Genomic DNA, 20,862 nt, shown 5'->3' with positions numbered 1-20,862 from the left:
TTCTAACACAACATGAAGTCAAGGTTTTGAGGCTGGAGAAAGGCATGGAAAGCCGAGTGTCCAAATCCCCAGCAAAACCTGTTAATTTTAGTTTTTCTTAAGCACAATACTCGGCTTTCAAGCGTTGAATATAAATTTGTCAATTGCACTGGTCTGGGTCTTTCAAAAGGCAAGAAGATTCATAACAATTCAATGTTGGTGACAGAATCTTTTTCATTTACAATTGATAGGAATATATTCACAAACAAATAGTTTATAGGAACTTTATTAAGCAAATTAGAACAAAAATTATGATTTCATGAATAAGTTAGAATGATGAATGAATTAAGTTCAATTGACCTATGCAGTCACTTAGATTATGAAATGTTCTACCTGCATGTAAATTGTCGTTGTGATTGCACAGTACACAATCGAGATCTAGAGGGGGTCATAATGCCCTTCCCCCAAAAAAAGATAAATAAGTAAATAAAAAGCCCAGGTATGCTTGAGTTAAAGATGAAAGTTTCAAGAAGTAAACTTAATATTTTATATGAAGTTTGGCATAGTGCTAGGAACACTAAAATCAGAATTTGCCTTGTTGCGAACCTTGTGGTTGGAGTAAAGTTCAAATCGGCTTTAAGTCCCAGCTGAAAGTATTACGATGTGGGATTGAATTTGCTCTTTTTTTCTACTATGAGGCTCAAAAAAGACTGAAATTTAGATAATACTATTCATGTCATATCAAACACTTACTTTGAAAATTGGATCACAAAGGATCTTGTACTTTGGACCAGGCTTTATAATTTTCTCTTTATATTCTATAATGTGATTTGATATTGGTTTATCAGAAGCCAGTTTCAAGCTCCCAGTCTACTACCCAATCCTCAGAGTCATCAAGTAAGAAGGCCACATCGTCTAGCAGTTCAACATCAGTCAGTAGCACCAGTAATGCTATTCTCAATGGTGTAGGCAAGGAACATCTTAGCAAAGGTTTGTTTCTTATGCAGTCTTGCAGGCTATTCAGGGATCATGCAACTAGTCCCATTCTAAGTCATTTTTAGCATTCACATTCGAGGCACAATGTTTCCCTATTTAAATCTCATCTATGTATTGAATCTGTCACACTTACAATCACATTCATCAGATAGCTGAAGTTTAGCATGAATTTCCATTTTGTTTCTTGGATAGACTGTAGGCCTATGTTTATCTCCTGTGTAGTTTTGCTATTAATTGAAGTTAATAACAGTCAAGATTTACACAATCAAAATTTCCTCTCAAATGCATTAAGACACTGCAATAAAGTTTGCTTAAATGTTGATTGTTATCTTCACTCTGTAGTAAAAGAGTATATGAGTCCATCTCAGCGTTTATATTGACATCAGAGCTGATATAGTGCTCATTCCAGATCACATTACTTGTCCATGGTTTGAATAAATATATCTTATTCTGCAATGAATTTGACCACATTATTACCATCTTGATGAATAAAATAATTTCATGGTTCCCACCCCCATTTCAACCTTCTTTTAAAGTGTTTCATCAGCAAGGTGATATATCTGATGGTAACTGTTGGATAATGATTACTTGTCAGTGCTGACAATTTTCATGAATAAGTCCCCTGTTTTGATGCAAATGTACTTTTAAAGCTTAGTATTCATGAAACTTTTGATTAAACTATTGAATAGAAGCTGATACTGAAAAAGTTCATGGAGCAAGTAGTAAGTCGTCCAACAGAGAATCGTCATCTACGACGAAATCATCATCCACATCAAAGTCCTCTGTCAAGTCATCATCTCAGTTGCAGGGCAAGTCATCAACGTCGTCATCATCATCATCCAAGTCGAGTAGTAATTCATCAAAGACGTCTACATCCTCAGCCAGTGTCAGTGCCAGCACATCATCAGGATCTAAGAAATCAGATTTAAAGTAAGTGAAAGATAAAGGGCCAGGGGCCTGTTTAAAGTTTGCAAATGATAGTAACTTCGCTATTATAAAACCTACCATCATGGTAACAGGTCACAGCAGCCATTCATAATCAAGGTTTCCATGACAGTTAAAAAAGTGGAAAGGTTGACTCTCTGTATGAAATGTGACCGTGGTCTTGTCAAGTAATTTTGACTGTTATATTTTAGGGGGATGCCACCTGATCCTGCTGAAAATCAACATGCATTTCACCCTAGTGACCTTTCACATGTATCTCCAAAAGTTCATTCCTCATTTTTTACAGGAAGAAAAATCTTAGTTTGATGCTTTAATGGAGCATAGAAAATATCTATTTTCATTTTCTTGTTGAGACTGCTTTTGCTTCATCAGCTTCGTATCAGTGAATGGTTGATGTTTCTGAAATTATCTTCACTTTATAGTGTAAAAAAAAATGATTACTCTGGTTCTATCTGCAAGGAGCAAAGAAACCAAGTATGATTATAGTTTTAAGCTGAACTCAAATATTTTATGCACACTTTAACTTCATTAAACAATGGAATTTATGCTGAATACCCACACCTGAAGCTAATGAATGTGGATAAGCACTTGTGGGAACATAATTATAATTTCTTTGAAAAGGGGCTGTCATTTGATAAAAAATTGCTCGCTCATTTCCCTTGTTTCTTAGCAATTACCTGTACACAGGTTCACATGATTTGGGACACAATACATACAAAGCAGGTGATAATTTTAATTCTTAAAATCACCCATGGTCATCTTGTTTTGTTTTGTTGGTCTAGATCATCCAGCGATGGGAGTAAATCCAAGAGAGAAAAAGACGATCACAAAGAGAGCAGTGTGAGTAGATCAAACAAGGAAGATAAAGCTTCTAAAGAACACAGAGTCATCAAGGAAGAGAAGGTTGTCAAGGAAGTTAAAGTTCAAAGGTCATCAGAAGGCAAAAGGTCTGGGAGCAGTGAGAAGTCACACCGAGAAGATGGAAAAGGTGAGTATTTATCCTTCAAAATTTGACAGGTGCATGTTCCACAAGACTGATAAACATCTGAAATGAAGTCATTGGTTATGTGATGATATTGACTTGGAACAGATTGAATATAAACTTAGAATACGCAATTTGAACACAGAAAAAGTAAAAACAGTTATCATTATTGTGTGAGGAGATCTGGGGCCTGTCTTACAAAGAGTTACTATTGATACGATCAGTCGCAACTATGGAAAACCATTAAAGTCAACATATGAAATGCATGTTTGTTCATAAAATAATTTGAGTTGAATGTAAATCCATAAATTCATTGATTTTTTGACAATATGATGTGTTCTCCTTTGTTTACAAATGACATGTTGCAAATTTTCTGCAGAAAAAAATTATGACACTGCTGGATCAATGATAAGTCTTTGCAAGGTGGGGCCTGATATTCATCTACAAGTTTCAACTGCATATTTACCTGAATTAGGGAAATTGACCATCACATTCTAATGCGGGTGATTCTCCCACTCCCCTTAACATTTTTTTTGTGGAGCGTTGTGGCCCAGTGGATTAGTCATCTGACTTTGAATCAGAGGGTCGTGGGTTCGAATCCCAGCCATGGCGCAATTTCCTTCAGCAAGAAATTTATCCATATTGTGCTGCTCTCAACCCAGGTGAGGTGAATGGGTACCTGGCAGGATTAATTCCTTGAATGCACTGAGCGCTGAAAGGCAGCTCGAGCTAAAGCCAGGGTAATAATAATAATAACAAACAATGAGCCTCGGAATAGAATATTTCTAGATAGAAGGCGCTATATAAATACCTATTATTATTATCATTATTATTATTTGTGAAAAATCCGAAATGTGTTTGTGATTTCATTTTTTTTCATTGATCTTGATCATCATTTAGACCAACTTTTTGATCCCGATTCCAATGTTATGATATACCTGCGCAACAGCCCCCAAATTACCCAAAGGTGGCCAGTCTTAAAAGGTCACAGGCAACAGTTAAAGCATCTTTTAATTTGTACTTCAATGATGCTGTCAACATTTGAGATCCCCCCATCCATCTTTCAGGCATCAAATTATTCTTTTGAGGGCTAAATGAAAATTAACTGCTGTGAGTGCTCAGTTTATAACTTGTTGATCTCCACAGCATCTAGCAGTAAGAATTACAGCAGTGATAACTGGGGTGGGGCTCCATCAACAGAGCTTGATAGCTGGCCAGAGGAAGGAGAGAGGGTAAGGAAGGTGGAGAAGAAGGCCACCCACCGAGATAAATCCAAGGAGAAGGAAGAGCGTGGTAGTGACGGGGGTCAAAGGTCATCTAAGGAGAGGTCACAGAGGGAAGAAAGTGTTGCATCTAACTCCAGCCAGGGATCGGTAGGCTCAGCATCTAGAAAGGAATCACCAGCAACCAGCTCTTCAGACAGAGGTCAGAACAATAGAATATAGGGCAAGAAAGATCCTTTGGGGATTTTTTTCCAATATATATTTTTGCTCATTATAACAATAATAATTGATAAATGAAATAAGTAAAAATAACAATAAAATAATAATAATATTGAATAAATTAAAATGACATTAAGTGAAATAAATAAATAGATGCAAAAATTATTGAATGAAAAATACATTTTGCCATATTTCTTATTCACTGAAAATTAGTTTTATTGTCATCACACATTTTTTTAAAGATGGAATGATTTAGTCCAATTCAAATTACAATGTTGAATCTGTACCAAGGCTAAATACTGTTTATTTCTATTTTTATTTTCAGTGGAGCACAAGAGGAGAAAAGTGGATGCATCAGCTATACTTGTGAGTATAATAGCTTGTATTCTTAGGTCATTATTATAAGCCTATTTTGGAGGAGAAAACATTTTTTTTCTGGGGTTAACTTTCGAACTCACAACCCTATTCTTTCTACATTGTATGAGATGTTTTTCACTGTTGTTCCGAAAATTGTTCAAAAATGTGTGAGGTCAATGCAAATTGAGTTTTCTTATCTTAATTAGAAATATATGATTATTTTTTTTAGATTCTTAGCAGCAGAAATTAATTGATTTTAGCATAGCTATACTGTAAAAAAAAATTGCAAAAAAAAAAAACACCCAAAGAATATTTTTTTAAGTAAGGAAATACATAAAATACAGCAGACAACTACCTGTATCTTCAAACCAAAGTTCTTTTAACCCTATCTAGGCCAGGGTATTTTTGGAGTTCATGTGGCCGGGGGGGGGGGGGACCTCCCAGACCCCCCTTGAGATCTCGGCCGTTGACCGTGCGATCGCGTCGAAAATTGGCACACAGGTTGTGTGGGATATAATTTACAAAATGGTATAGTAATTTATTTCATGCGAATCGTTATTACCTAATTACGCTAATTTGGGCGTAATTAGTATGCGAAATCATACTTTTTCCTCTAACTGCATAAATAAAGCTCCAAATGTTCTAATTTTTGGCATAGAAACTCTTTGTGATGTTCTTAGCAAGTGTGCATGAAAACAATTGTGATATCAGATCAATGTGTATTAAATTGTTTTTGCAATTTCTTATGTATTTCTCTGTTTTTTGGACCTTTTGTTTTTCATTGTTTTTTTCAATGAAATTCGTTGGGGACTCTTCTAAGATCATATACAGCATACAGTACATACATTTAGGTCAGCTAAACTAAGAATAATCATACATTTATGATTTTTGTCTCATCTGCATAGCAGAGTGAGACTACAGGCGCCGCTTTTCCGACGGCGGCGGCGTCAACATCAAATCTTAACCTGAGGTTAAATTTTTGAAAAGACATCATAACTTAGAAAGTATATGGACCTAGTTCATGAAACTTGGACATAAGGTTAATCAAGTATCACTGAAGATCCTGCATGAGTTTTCTGTCACATGACCAAGGTCAAAGGTCATTTAGGGTCAATGACCTTTGGCCGAATTGGTGGTATCTGTTGAATTCCCATCATAACTTTGAAAGTTTATGGATCTGATTCATGAAACTTGGACATAAGAGTAATCAAGTATCACTGAACATCCTGCGCGAGTTTCAGGTCACATGGTCAAGGTCAAAGGTCATGTAAGGTCAATGAACTTTGGCCATGTTGGGGTTTTTTGTTGAATAACCATCATATCTCTGTAAGTTTATTGGTCTAGTTCATAAAAAGTGGACATAAGAGTAACCATGTATCACTGAACATCTTGTGCGAGTTAGAGTAGTTTTCAAAGTCAGCACTGCTGCTATATTGAACCGCGTGATGCAGGTGAGACGGCCAGAGGCATTCCACTTGTTGGTTGAAAACACAATTTACTTTGACTTTGTACACAAAATCACGTTATTTAGGCAATTTTGGGTCTGACATGCACTTATATAATGTTGCGTAACTTCAGAACCATCAGAACCACGTACCCGGGTAACGCAAAATTGGTCTCAAAAGTTGCGCAAGACTTAAAAGTAAAAAGTCAGTGAGCGGCGCGGTCAAAAAATTTTGCGCAGCGGAAATATCGCACGACTCGTTGAGGGGGGCCTCCGAGGCGCCCCCCCCCTCGGCCTAGATAGGGTTAAAACAAAATAGTTAGGAATGCATTTGCATTCTAAGAGCTAGATTTTTTCTCATCAAAATGTTCTTATTAATGCATAAATTAGCATAATTTGTATTTTAAACATCTGAATATTTTTGAAAAATTAATCATACAGCCTTGCAGAGTACCTCACATACTACTATTATGTCAATGTTTGCGACAATTTTGTAGTCAGCGGCCAGGGATGGGGGGATGGGATTGATGCATACAATAATGTATAGAAAAAGATCAAAGTTATGTGGTATCTTTATATAACACTGCATTCTGTGAGGGAAAAAGAAACATCTGGTAGTTCAAGACTCAAAATTATTTTATATCTTTTTCGAGCACATGAAGCTTTTGATCAGATGTGGCTACATCTTAGTATTACGTGCCTTAATTCACTTCAATTCATTTATTTGACATTCTTTAAAATTATTCAAACACATATATGATAGGATGGTATAATAGATGGATTAATATGATGCAGGGCCATACTGCTCTTTTCTTACTTAGTTACTAAGGGTGTTTTTATCTTTAAGAATGTTTTTTTTTAAGAAAAATTAATCATAAATAATCATTGACAGTAATACCTTTACATTTTTCATGCAGTATTGGGAATTATTTCATAAGAGTTTTCTTGACTAATATTGTCTTTAAAATGTTGTAATGAAATAAATATTGACATAAAAAAGATGACAGTATGTCATTATTTTTAAAGAAATCCCTATAAAGACGCATTTAGTGTGGAGTGCAAGTGCATTTAAATTTAATAAATTGACACGATCTCACTCCTTTGCCACCTTGAGCCTTGAAGAAGTACTCTCCCAAAAAGCGTACACGCTGTCCTGGAGAGGGTTGTGCTGTGTCAGGTGCTGCCAGTGCTTCAGGTGATGTGGTGATCCTGTGGTGGTATTCTTGGTGCACTATATACAGTGTGCTAGGTGCAGTGTGTGGGGGTTGCGTGTGTGCCCCTCTTACAGCATCCTAAGGGGCGGGGAGGCAACATTTGCTGAATGATAGGCAATGTTGCTTCCCGGAAGCCAGCTATAGAGGTCGAAGTTACAGCAGCGTTTGGGAGAGTATTCCAAATACAGATGGTTCTTGGGAACATACTGTACATGTAGCAGTTCACTCTACAAAAAGGTTGGGTGTACTTGAGCTGATGTCCAGTGTGTTGTGAACATTTGTTTAAAAAGATTTTCATTGGTTGAATGACATGAGAGTGCTCTAAAACAGCATTTTTCATGGGTTATTTGCTTCAAAAATAGCTGTGTATTACAGAGATAATTTGAAGATGAAATGGTTCTCAGAATACCTATTTGAAAAAAATGTAAGGATGTTTCACAGATAGAGCATTTTGTTTTATCTGAATATCCCCCATATCTTAAAATCTTTTTCCAGGTATCTAGCTCTAGCTCTCCTGACCTAGCAAGGGAGACATCTTCTAGCAAACACAGGAGAAGTAAGGTGAGATACAACTCTCTTCTAAGAGTGGAATTTTATGATAGGCCAAATTTATTTCATCAAACAATGCATTAAGGGGAAGTTCACCCCAAGGAAAGTTTGTTGTAAAAATAAAAGAAAAAAAAATGATAAAAGATATTGGGGTCAATCCATGTCAAATCAACCAATGCTTGTCACCCGACCCTCTTCGATTTTCTTTAAAGCCGCACCAAATGTTGCCCCAAGTGTCTGATGGAAAAATCTGAAATATTTTGCCCCAAGGTCAAATGGTTGCTAAGATACGGCCTCCCATAGCAACCAATGCGCACTCAAAGAAATTATTTTAAATAAAATTGCCTATTTTTGATTGACTACTGCAGCAAAGTTTGATTGATTACAGTCTTCATTTTAAGTATATTGGAAGAACTTTTTGGTCTAAACATGCAAAGTATATTGTAGCGCGGACCTGTCAACTGGAATCCGCACACGAGGTCACCGAAAATGGCGGTAAGCATCCGTGTCAATGATTTCAGAAGCATGTTTGGAGGCTCATAAATCCAAAACTAAATTAGCTTAGAACCAAATATTATGCACATTAATGGACTTTCATATACTAAACATAATTACAAAAAATTGACCCAAGAGTGTGTGCCGTTTTCCTGTAGGGCGCCCTCAAAGTTGGATTTTTTTCAAAAGATGCCAAGTTCAAGGTCATGGATCACCTCCCGTTCCATCGAGGAGGGGAACCAATTTCTGTATTTTGATAGACATTTACCCATATTTTCAAGTGTTACTTGAGAAATTTTGCTACCGGAATGTTTAGGGGCTGATTTGCGCATTCCAAAATGGTCGTAAACACCCTAAATTTGACGTTAATGACACATACATGCTTTTCAACACTTTTCAAATTGTGATAACTCAAAGATGAAATGCCAAAAGACATTGATATCTTCTGTGATGATAGTCTGTAATTAGTATTAAAAGGATATATCTTCAGAAATAGTTTTCATTGTTGGTAATGACCTTGAAAACACACCTAAAATTCCATAAAAACAGTAAATTGGCTAATTTTCCAGAATCATATGGCATTCAAATGGTGTTTACATTGACTTTCAAATGGGTGTCATTTCAATACAAAGGGTGAGCTTAAGCCAAAACTTGAAAGACATGTTCAACTTTTGTTCTACTTTAAGCAACATAAAATATTTGAACTCAAAACTATATCATTTGACCTTGAAATTATTCCAAATATAGCTAATTATTGCTTCATAAGTAGCATATTCAAATCGCGCGTGTACATTGCACTTTGCAACACATTTCAAAATGGATTTTCTCATAGAGAGAATACCTGATCAGGCTGATATTTGCAGTATTGGTAGTCTGTAATGAGTTCTTGGAGGATCTACAGATTAAGTACCTATTCTCTCATGACAATGACCTTGAAAATACAGCTGAAAATCATGAAAATCAATAAATCAGACTGAACTCAAAACCATATCATTTGACCTTGAAATTATTTCCTTGTATTGAAATGTGTTGCCAAGTACAATGTACACGCACGATTTGAATATGCTACTTATGAAGCAACAAATAGCTATATTTGGAATGATTTCAAGGTCAAATGATATGGTTTTGAGTTCAGTCTGATTTATTGATTTTTCATGATTTTCAGCTGTATTTTCAAGGTCATTGTCCTGAAAGAATAGTTCCTTGATCTGTAAATCCTCCAAGAACTCATTACAGACTACTAATATTGCAAATATCAGCCTGATCAGGTATTCTCTCTTTGAGAAAATCCATTTTGAAATGTGTTGCAAAGTACACGTGTGATTTGAATATGCTACTTATGAAGCACAAATAGCTATATTTGGAACAATTTCAAGGTCGAATGATATGGTTTTGAGTTCAAATATTTTATGTAGCTGAAAGAAGACCAAAAGTGGAACATGATTTGCAATTATCAGCATGAGCTCACAATCTAAGATGGAATAACACACAATGAAAAGTGGGTAAAAACACTTGATTACTAATGAAAATTGTATGATTTATTGATTTTCATGATTTTCAGCTGTATTTCAAGGTCATTGTCATGAGGGAATAGGTACTTAATCTGTAGATCCTCCAAGAACTCATTACAGACTACCAATACTGCAAATATCAGCCTGATCAGGTATTCTCTCTATGAGAAAATCCATTTTGAAATGTGTTGCAAAGTGCAATGTACACGCGCGATTTGAATATGCTACTTATGAAGCAATAATTAGCTATATTTGGAATAATTTCAAGGTCAAATGATATAGTTTTGAGTTCAAATATTTTATGTTGCTTAAAGTAGAACAAAAGTTGAACATGTCTTTCAAGTTTTGGCTTAAGCTCACCCTTTGTATTGAAATGACACCCATTTGAAAGTCAATGTAAACACCATTTGAATGCCATATGATTCTGGAAAATTAGCCAATTTACTGTTTTTATTGAATTTTAGGTGTGTTTTCAAGGTCATTACCAACAATGAAAACTATTTCTGGAGATATATCCTTTTAATACTAATTACAGACTATCATCACAGAAGATATCAATGTCTTTTGGCATTTCATCTTTGAGTTATCACAATTTGAAAAGTGTTGAAAAGCATGTATGTGTCATTAACGTCAAATTTAGGGTGCTGATGTGGTTTACGGTATACCATGTGGAGTGTTATAGAAGCAGTGGATAGAAGAAGAGAGGAAGTGGATAGGCGAGAAAGTGGAGATTTTGAGAATAGAGTATTCTTTCTTGAGAATAGTCCTGAAAAGGACTGTAAACCAGAAGGAATGTTGAGTGAGAACAGCTTGAGTAGTAGAGCTGATGAGGAGATGCTGGCTTGCGTCGGCGAGTAGAGATGATGAGTAGTAGAGAGACTCGACGTTTCGGACAGGTTGACTGTCCGTCTTCAGGAGCTTCTATAACACTCCACATGGTGTACCGTAAACCACATCAGCAATTGTACATGCCACCATGCAAACCTTCAAACATCCAAATTTAGGATGTTTACGACCATTTTGGAATGCGCAAATCAGCCCCTAAACATTCTGGTAGCAAAATTTCTCAAGTAACACTTGAAAATATGGGTAAATGTCTATCAAAACACAGAAATTGGTCCCCCTCCTCGATGGGACGGGAGGTGATCCGTGACCTTGAACTTGGCATCTTTTGAAAAAAATCCAACTTTGAGGGCGCCCTACAGGAAAACGGCACACACTCTTGGGTCAATTTTTTGTAATTCTGTTGAGTATATGAAAGTCCATTAATGTGCATAATATTTGGTTCTAAGCTAATTTAGTTTTGGATTTATGAGCCTCCAAACATGCTTCTGAAATCATTGACACGGATGCTTAACGCCATTTTCGGTGACCTCGTGTGCGGAATCCGGTTGACAGGTCCGCGCTACAGTATACTCTGCATGTTTAGACCAAAAAGTTCTTCCAATTTACTTAAAATGAAGACTGTAATCAATCAAACTTTGCTGCAGTAGTCAATCAAAAATAGGCAATTTTATTTAAAATAATTTCTTTGAGTGCGCATTGGTTGCTATGGGAGGCCGTATCTTAGCAACCATTTGACCTTGGGGCAAAATATTTCAGATTTTTCCGTCAGACACTTGGGTCAACATTTGGTGCAAGTTTAAAGAAAATCGAAGAGGGTCGGGTGACAAATTGTCTGAAAATTGGTTGATTTGACGTGGATTGACCCATTGATGAAGGTTTGAGTAAAATCTGCTAAAGATTGAGAAAGTTCTGAGAATTTCAAGTTTTGGATTTGTGACATCATAAACAAGCAGCTGCCCAATATATGTGGTATAAAATATGTGATGTGAAATGCATTCCCATTGGCGGCGGAGCAGAGGATTATCGTTTGTGTTTGGGGGGACGTCTATTGTTGCGTCCCCCTTAAACACAAAAGATTATCCTCTGCTCCGCTGCCAATGGTTCCTGATGACTTGCTTTTGTTTTCTTTTCATGAATGGGTGTGAAATTATTTGTGTATTGATATACAAAAGGTACATTAAAACCATTTAAATTTTTGAAAAAAATGACATTACCATTTGCTTTGTAGAAATGCTGCTCACAAGTGACTTCACAAATCAAATGATTAAAATTCTAATAATTTTTTAATGCTTTGATGGATTTTTCTCAAACCTTCATCAATAGTTAGTATTATTTTTTCTATTTTTACAATAAACTTATTGTCAGAATGAATTTCCCCTTTACTGCTTACTCTTGACTGTATTGTTGTTAATGGACATGACCACCTCAACAAAAAGTTGATATCAATAAAAAGAGAAAATCCCACTAGCATAATACTCAAAATTTCATTAAAATCAGGTGTAAAATAAGAAAGTTATGACATTTTAAATTTTGCTTAATTTCACCAAATAGTTATATGCACATCCTACTTGGTATGCAAATGAGGGAACTGATGACCTCACTCACTATTTCTTTTGTATTTCATTATGTGAAATATGAAATACTTTTATTTTCTTGTCATTGTCATGTGAAATGAAGTTTCATTCCTCCCTGAACACATGGAATTCCATAATTAAAAATTTTGTGCTTCAGGCAAGGAGGTCCTAATCGTCAAATTTGTAAAAATTAAAATATTGTATAATTCAAACAATAAAAACAAAAGAAATGGTGAGTGAGTGACATCATCGACTCTCTCATTTTGGATGTAACTGGCACGTTCATATAACTATTTTGTTGAAAATAAGCGAAAGTTTGAAATGTCATAACCTTCTTATTTTATATCCGATTTTGATGAAATTTTCAGCATTGTGCTTGTCTGATTTTTCTCTATTGTGGACTTGACCTTTAATGTGGATAAGATTGTCCAGTGAAACAAAGTTGTATTTCTCCCTGAACATGGGGAATTAGCATTGTTTAACATTTTATGGTCCTTACCGTCAAATCTGTAAAAATTGAAAGATTGTATAATTCAAACAATAAAAAAAGAAAAGGTATAGTGAGTGAGGGACATCGATTTCTCTTTTGCATGTGACTAAATTGTGCATATAACTATTTTGTGAAAAATAAGCAAAACTTTGAAATATCGTAACTTATTTTGATGAAATTTTCAGTATCATGCTGTCTGACTTGTCCTTTAAGTAAATATCACACTAAAGGCAAACTCCAGAATTATGAATCAATCATTCATGTTCCACAAAACTGTATTAGGTCCCTGTCCAGTCCCGTCTAAAGCTTGTTTAATTTGTTTTTGCACGTAAATGCTTTTACAATTCTGAATTGGATGTACATATTTCTTCTTGTTTGTAAAATCCTATTTCATACTTTATACCTTTCCTATACCTTTATCTCTTAGGGACTTGCAATCTGCTATGTGTGATGTGCTATAAAAGAAATAAGTATTATTCATTGTGTCGGTGCAAGAATGCCCTTAATACCACACTTGAGTGCATCGCATGCGTGCAAGAATACCCTTAGCAGCACGCATAAGTGCATTGCTTAAGGGTGTTTCTGTACTGATGGGGTGCAGAAATGTTTTGCTAAGGGCGTTCTTGCACCAACACAATGTATTATTCTTAAGTTTAGGTGAGTTTGATTAAACCAGCATCTCAAATTTCGCTCTCTACTCTCCCCACTTCTGTTCCATATTCCAGAGCAAGGAGCGTCACAGGGAAAGAGAAGTTCTTGAAGCCCCTGAGCCAGAGAGAGAAAGAAGTAGAGAGAAAGATAAGAAGAGTGAGAAGAAGAGGGATCATTCAGCCAGTGATGTCAATCATGAATCTAAGAGACATAAAGGCAGTGATTCAGGTATGAGGTTTTTAATGTAAATCTTGGCGATGATATAAGAGTGTTCATCTGACTCCTAAATATGGGACTTGATGAAATGTTGTTTTTTTTTTGTTTTCTCCATGCCCTCAAATTATCAAGGTTTAAACATTAAGGAAGTAAAAATGAAGACTTATGGGTAAGACATACAAAAAGTTAATTATTGTATTGGATTGCCAAGCTAGTGATCAGAAGTTTGTGATAAGAAAAATAACTAAAATGATACAATGACCTGAATATACATGTAAAAGTAAGATGACTATTCAAACCACGGTGTGTGCAGAATGCTTGAATCAAGTGCATCTCATTTAACCCTATGTACATGTAGGCTTGGGAGGGGGCCTCCGAGCCCCCCCCCCCACATAAATATTTACGCAATATTTTCGCCACTCGAATTTTTTTTACCGTGCCACTCAATGACTTTTTACCTTTAAGACTTGCGCATTTTTTGAGACCAAATTTGCGACTCCGGGTGAGCGGTTACGAATTTACGCAACATTTTGTAAGTGTATGTCAGACCAAAATTGCTCTAAAACGTGATTTCATGTACAAAGTCCATGCTAATTGTATTTTCAACCAAAATCCTAAATTTATGATAATGTTTAGTTTTGCTTGTCTAAATGGATTTATTTTATGCTGTTTATGATCTCAAAGAGTCCCTGACAAGGTTCTTCTAAGAAACAATGAAAAAACGAAAGGTCCAAAAAACAAATACATGAAAAATTGTGAAAACAATATAATACATGAGAAATTGATCTGATATTGCAATTTTTTCATGTTCATCTTTGTCTCACCAGCATAGCAGAGTGAGACTACATGTGCAGGGGCCGCTTTTCCAAAGCTTAACCACAGGTTAAGTTTTTGAAATGACAGCATAACTTAGAAAGTATATGGACCTAGTTCATGAAACTTGGCCATAAGGTTAATCAAGTATTACTGAACATCCTACCTGAGTGTCATGTCACATGACCAAGGTCAAAGGTCATTTGGGTCAATGAACTGTTCTCTTGATGTTGAATGGATTTTGTTCTTGGTCTTCTATGCATACACAAGTTGCACAAAACTGATATCTCTTTATTATTATTTTCAGGTCATGAGGGGAAAAGTAGTAAAAGGTCATCATTAGGTGATGGAGCTAGTTCAAGCAGTAGTATGAATGGAGAGAGGATGGTGAGTGGTCCCATACATCTTGTTTAATTCAACCAATTTATCAAAGCTTATTTTGAGTGGAAAGAGAAAAACAAGATATTTTTGAAAATTTAATTGAGATCAGATGTTAGATAACGAGGTCTGGAGTTTTGCTTATTTTTCACAGAACAGTTATATGCCAAACACAGTCATATGCAAATGAGAGAGTTAGTGATGTCACTCACTATTTGTTTTGTAGTTTATTGTTTGAATTATGCAACATTATTACAAAAGAAATAGAAGAAATGACAACAAATGAGGCAGTTTGCAGATATGATGGGCAAAGTTTTGCAGTGCCATGCACGCAAAATCTGATTAATTAAAAATCTGTTAAATTTTCTCTCAGTAGCATTCTTTTTCTGTAAATTTTTGGCGAGCTCAGTATATTTCATATGGTGTTAGTATTGATGAACAATGAATTGAAGTCAGCAGGGGTGGTATTCTGAGGTCATTTTATCTTTAGAATATTATATTTTATCTCTTAAAATGAAATTGGTATTCTGAGATGACATTTTATCTTTTTATTTTTTTCAAAGTCAGCACTGCTGCTATATTGAATTACGTAATGCAGGTGAGACTGCCACAGGCGCTCCACTTGTTATTTAATTAAATGAGCTTTTAAAGTAATGGGAATTATTGTAGTTGTAAAAGAGAACGAAATGCAATACAGGAGACAATGTTCATGATTCATACATGTTTTTGTCTTGCTTGCACAGCAGAGCAAGACTACAGGCGCTGTTTTACGACCGCGACGGCATCATCAACATTGAAATCTTTACCAAGAATAACTTTTTGAAATATCATCAGAACTTAAAAAGTAAATGGACCTAGTTCATGAAACTTGGACATAAAAGTTATCAAGCATTACTGAACATTCTGCCTGAGTTTCAGGTCACATGATTAAGGTCGAAGGTTATTTAGTCTCAATGAACTTGACCAATATCAAAATTTTAACCATGGTTAAGTTTTTGAAATGTTGTCATTACTTAGAAAGTATATGAACCTAGTTCATGAAACTTAACCACTTGACTGCTATAGGCTGTAATGCGCACTGACCCCCCTGGTGCTACTGAATGGGACTTACAAGTTAGATCTATTTGGGACTACAACCGACAGCAACTTGGGGGACAAATTGTTAATAATCACATCACGTTCCTCATCACTATTTCCAATATCCGTACAAAAACATCATACTCCCCTTCTGACACAGAAAGCACTACATTTATTACTCCTATTGTCTAAAGTTTCGTCAAAATCCTTCTAATTCATTTCTCCACTGCAAGTCGCCATTTTGAACTGAGCGTCGTACACTTTCACTATGGAAAAGTGAATTCAAACATATATAAATCACTGCAAAAGTTTTGATAACTTGGTGGAATAGCGCAATCTGGTGACCATAATCTAAAATTTGATATACATGCGCTGTTTTCATCGTAGGGGTATTAACAGCACGGTGCTGATGCCTGAAACTGAAGATAGGTCAATCACGTAATATCACGTGCCCAGCACAGATCGTACACTCGCCCAGCACTTAATATTGCGTGCTACGCAGTCAGGTGGTTAAACATATAGTGTATCACTGCCTGAGTTTCAGGTCACATAACCAAGGTCAAAGGTCACTTTGGGTCAACAAACTTGTGCCATGATGGGGGTATTTGTGTAATCATCATCATAACTTACAAACAGGATTCGTATGGGTCATGAAAAACCTGGATTGTCTACCGTGTAAATAAAAGGTGTAAAAGTCATGGAAAGGTTATGGAATTCTTGCTAGAAAGGTCACGAAAAGTCATGGAATCAAATTTATGAAATAGAGTATCAACCCGGTACAAATATTATGGATTTAATTCATGAAACTTGGATAAACATTAAAGGTCAAGTCCACCTCAGAAAAATGTTGATTTGAATCAATAGAGAAAAATCAGACAAGCACAATGCTGAAAATTTCATCAAAATTGGATGTAAAATAACGAAGTTATGACATTTCAAAGTTTCCCTTATTTTTAACAAAATAGTTATATGAACGAGCCAGTTACATCCGAATGAGAGTCGATGATGTCACTCACTATTTCTTTTGTTATTTATTGTTTGAATTATACAATATTTCAATTTTTACGAATTTGACGATGAGGACCTCCTTGCCTGAAGCACAAAATGTTAAAATAATGGAATTCCAAATGTTTAGGGAGGAATGAAACTTCATTTCATATGACAATGACGAGAAAATAAAAATATTTCATATAATAAAATACAAAAGAAATAGTGAGTGAGTGATGTCATCAGTTCCCCATTTGCATATCGATCAAGATGTGCATATAACTGTTTTGTGAAATGAAGCAAAACTTTAAAATGCCATAACTTTCTTATTTTACATCTGATTTTGATGCAATTTTCAGAGTTATTCTTGTTGAATTTTTTTCTTTTTATTCAAATCAAGTTTTTGTTTGAGTGGACTTGTCCTTTAAGAGCAATCAAGTATCCCAGAACATTGTCTGCGAGATTCAGGTCACATGACCAAGGTCAAAGGTAATTTAGGGTCAGTGAACTTTAGTAATGTTGGTGGTATTTGTGGGACATAAGAGCAACCATGTATCCCTGAATATCCTGAGTGTGTTTCAGGTCCAATGACCAAGATCAAAGGTCATTTTACCTATCTAGGCCGGGAGGGAGGGGGGGGGGGGGGTTGGCCTCAGAGGCCCCCTCAACGAGTTGCATGATATTTTCGCCGCCCAAATTTTTTTGACCGCACATCTCGCTTTTTACTTTCAAGTTTTGCACAACTATTCAGACCAATTTTGCGTCACCCGGGTATGCGGTTTTGAAATTACGCAACGCTTTGTAAGTGCATGTCAGACCAAAAATGCTCAAAAACTTGATTTTGTGTACAAAGTCAATGTAAATTGTGTTTTCAACCAAAAATCATATATGCATCATGATTTTTAGTTTTGCTGGTCTAAATGTATGTATTTTATGCTGCTTATGGTCTTAGAAGAGTTCCCAACCAATTTCATTGAAAAAGCAATGAAAAACAAATTTGAAATTGCAAAAATACATTTAGAAATTGATCTGATATCACAATTTCTTTCATGTAATCTTGCTAAAAACACCACAAAGAGTTTCTATGCCAAAAATTAGAACATTTGGAGCTGTATTTATTGAGTTAGAGGAAAAGTATGATTTCGCATACTAATTACGCATTAATTAGCATAATTACTTAATAACAATCCTCATGAAGAATAAAACTATACAATTTTGTAGATTATATCCTAGACAATCGGCATGCCAATTTTCGGCGCGATTGCGAGGTCGCCGGCCGAGATCTCATAGGGGGCCTGGGATCCCCCCCCGGCCATATGAACTCCCAAATACCCCGGCCTAGATGGGATGAAGGTCACTGAACTTCAGCCGCATTGGGAATATTTGTTGAATTGGCATCATAACTTAGAAAGTTCATGGATTTAGTTCTTGAAACATGGACATCATGGTTATTCAATATGAATTATTGTTTTGCACATTTTTTTAGGTCACATGGTCATGGTCAAAGGCCATTTTGGGTCAATAGACAGGTATTTTATTGAATGTTTGTTTTGTGAATAATTATTCAGTAGCTGTTTTCAAAGTCAGTACTGCTGCTTTATCAAATTGCGCAATGCAGGTGAGACTGCCAGGGGCCTTCCACATGTTTGTAATGTAAATACATTTAGGAAAAAAGGTATACTGCTTCAGAAAATACCGAAACAGTAATAACGGTGTAATATTAAAGTTTAATAATTTGCTATACTCTCATACACTCAGTAGGGGGAGGGGGATCCATAGAGTTAATAAATCTGATCCAGTTTTCTTCTTTTTATTCTGAAATCTGCCCATCCGGATTAAAACCACTTTCGATAGCCTCTATTTAAACGCACATTGCAGTCTTTTGTGGTGTTTCATCATCACACATATCAACTGACCTTGATTGACTACTTTTTTATCTCTCAGGATGAGAGAGATCGAGATAGAGAGATGATGAAAGAAGAAAAGTCCTCAAGAAGAGAATCAGATGTGAGGGATAAACCTGCAAAGGAAAAGAAAATCAAGCGAGAACCAGTCGATGAGGATAGAGATGATGACAGACAATATCCTTTCTATAGATAACCATTTGACTCCTTCTCTGAAGATAGTGTTTCTTATTTGGTTCATATTGCTTGCAAAATTCTTGATAGACAGGGTATTTGAAATTATTTTTTTTAGCAAGCATATAAATTCAAATAATTTTTGAATTTCTGTTGGAGAGCCAAGGAAGAGTATTTTTAAATTTTGCACTGCCTCTTTTCTGCTCTAATAACATAGCAATCAGGTGGCCGCTGATCCTTGAATACTGGGGAAGATGAAAAGATAAAGAAGAAGGTTGTTTTATAAAGCTGTTATAAGGTTACGCAAAACTTTACGAGCTGCTGGAATATGTTCTTAATTATTAGTCAGCTATGTGGGGATGTATCAATAAGTACAAGAAAGGATCACCGGTTGTTTGTGAAGTCTGACGAACAACTTCATGAAATGGCCACCAGGGGCCCATTTCATAAAGGACTTGTAAGTTTGTCATAATGGCAACTACAGGTACTGTGGTAACAGGGCTCAGAAGCCAATCATAATCAAGGTTACCATGGAAGTTGCCATTATGGCACGGTTGCAAGTCCTTTATGAAACGGGCCCCAAGTGGATGTTTTATAAAGCTGTTTGTAAAGTTTTACGAGGGACTGGAATATGTTCTGAAATGCTGGTCAGCTATGTAGGGATGTAGGGGATCACTGGTTTAGTTGAGCCATTTGACATCATTTTTTCCAAAGGTCACAGTGACTTTCAGTGGGGAGTAGAAAGTTTTATTTATAGGTGAAAATATTTCCCAAGAATCAAATTAAAGGCAAGGTACATGTACTTATTTCTACAATTCTAACATGCAAAATGCAATAAGTGTCACAATTTACCCCGCCTTCCCTTACTCATCATGAAAGTTCAAAGATGCACCAACCCAGTAGCTTGTTCTGTTTAGGACTCATTGGAAATTTACATTTTTTCTGAAATTCATTTTAATGGGTGAAAGTGTACTAACCCTATGATATTTTTAAAGAAAAAAAGTATTCAAAAAATCAGTGTGAAGTTCAGGGATAGCAGATCTTGACTGAGAAATGTCTTGAAAGGTTAAAAAAAAATGTAGAAAATCAGTGAACAGGAAAAGCAGATTTTGTATCGCCATATTTAAGAAAAACAAGGCTTCAAAAGCTTGTTTTAAGATTGTCAGACACATATTGAGATATGTTTTGATTTTGATCCTTAACTCCTGTGTACTAAATCCAGCAGCTCAAGAAAAAGAAGACCTTGACGACACATTCTTACCTGGACGAGGAGGTGAAAAGATTCATCTCAAAATTGTCTGTATTTTCAACTGAATCTTGTCATTCAGGAGAGAAGAAAGATTATCATAGCAACGTTATTGTATATATTTTTTGGGGGTAATTATTCATGTATTTTCTCTGCCCATTTTCAGAAACTATCATGATAAAGGTGTTTCTTTTTAGTCGTTATTGTGTGGTTTGAATAGACACACAACAATGGTTAAATGTTATCATGAGCTCCACAACACTGAAGCTTAGTGTTTGATCATAGAGCTAATTTTATGCTTGATTGTTATGTGCAATCAATCATACAAAAATGATCATTAGCTTAGCTTTGTGCTTAAGGATCCTGGTGGGTGACTATCTTGTTATAACTTGTTGGGGATGACTTTCAAATTAATCTCGGTCAATTGGTTGCTAAGATTTTAGGAGCTGATAGTGGTTGTTAATAAAATTGTTTTGTGAATTGATCCCAGTTCCATCATCTAAAGATTCGAATATTAGAGTGCTTCCAAATTTTGAACTGAGAAGACTAATGCTAATGATGATTTCTTTTACCATTATTCTGCGAACAAAAT

At 35.7% G+C, this 20,862-nt stretch overlaps 1 protein-coding gene across 1 annotated transcript in view; it reads left to right on the top strand.

The window, feature by feature from the left end:
* Positions 1 to 20,295, top strand: part of LOC121410538 (THO complex subunit 2-like) — a gene marked incomplete at its 5' end in the record, with an annotated part of 92,847 nt that extends 72,552 nt beyond the window's left edge. Inside the window, 10 exons of the mRNA XM_041602696.1 lie at positions 828 to 969; positions 1,665 to 1,905; positions 2,703 to 2,908; positions 4,049 to 4,327; positions 4,670 to 4,710; positions 7,855 to 7,920; positions 13,550 to 13,703; positions 14,812 to 14,891; positions 18,891 to 19,027; positions 20,238 to 20,295. Of these exons, the coding sequence (XP_041458630.1) occupies positions 828 to 969; positions 1,665 to 1,905; positions 2,703 to 2,908; positions 4,049 to 4,327; positions 4,670 to 4,710; positions 7,855 to 7,920; positions 13,550 to 13,703; positions 14,812 to 14,891; positions 18,891 to 19,027; positions 20,238 to 20,271 (1,380 nt within the window). The remainder of the gene's footprint in view (positions 1 to 827; positions 970 to 1,664; positions 1,906 to 2,702; positions 2,909 to 4,048; positions 4,328 to 4,669; positions 4,711 to 7,854; positions 7,921 to 13,549; positions 13,704 to 14,811; positions 14,892 to 18,890; positions 19,028 to 20,237) is intronic.
* Positions 20,296 to 20,862: the final 567 nt, after the last annotated feature.

This window comes from Lytechinus variegatus, chromosome 1 (genome assembly GCF_018143015.1).
Source record: "Lytechinus variegatus isolate NC3 chromosome 1, Lvar_3.0, whole genome shotgun sequence".
Taxonomy (NCBI): domain Eukaryota; kingdom Metazoa; phylum Echinodermata; class Echinoidea; order Temnopleuroida; family Toxopneustidae; genus Lytechinus; species Lytechinus variegatus.
The sequence above is the reverse complement of the archived record's forward strand: the minus strand, read 5'-3'. Positions and strand labels throughout refer to the sequence as shown.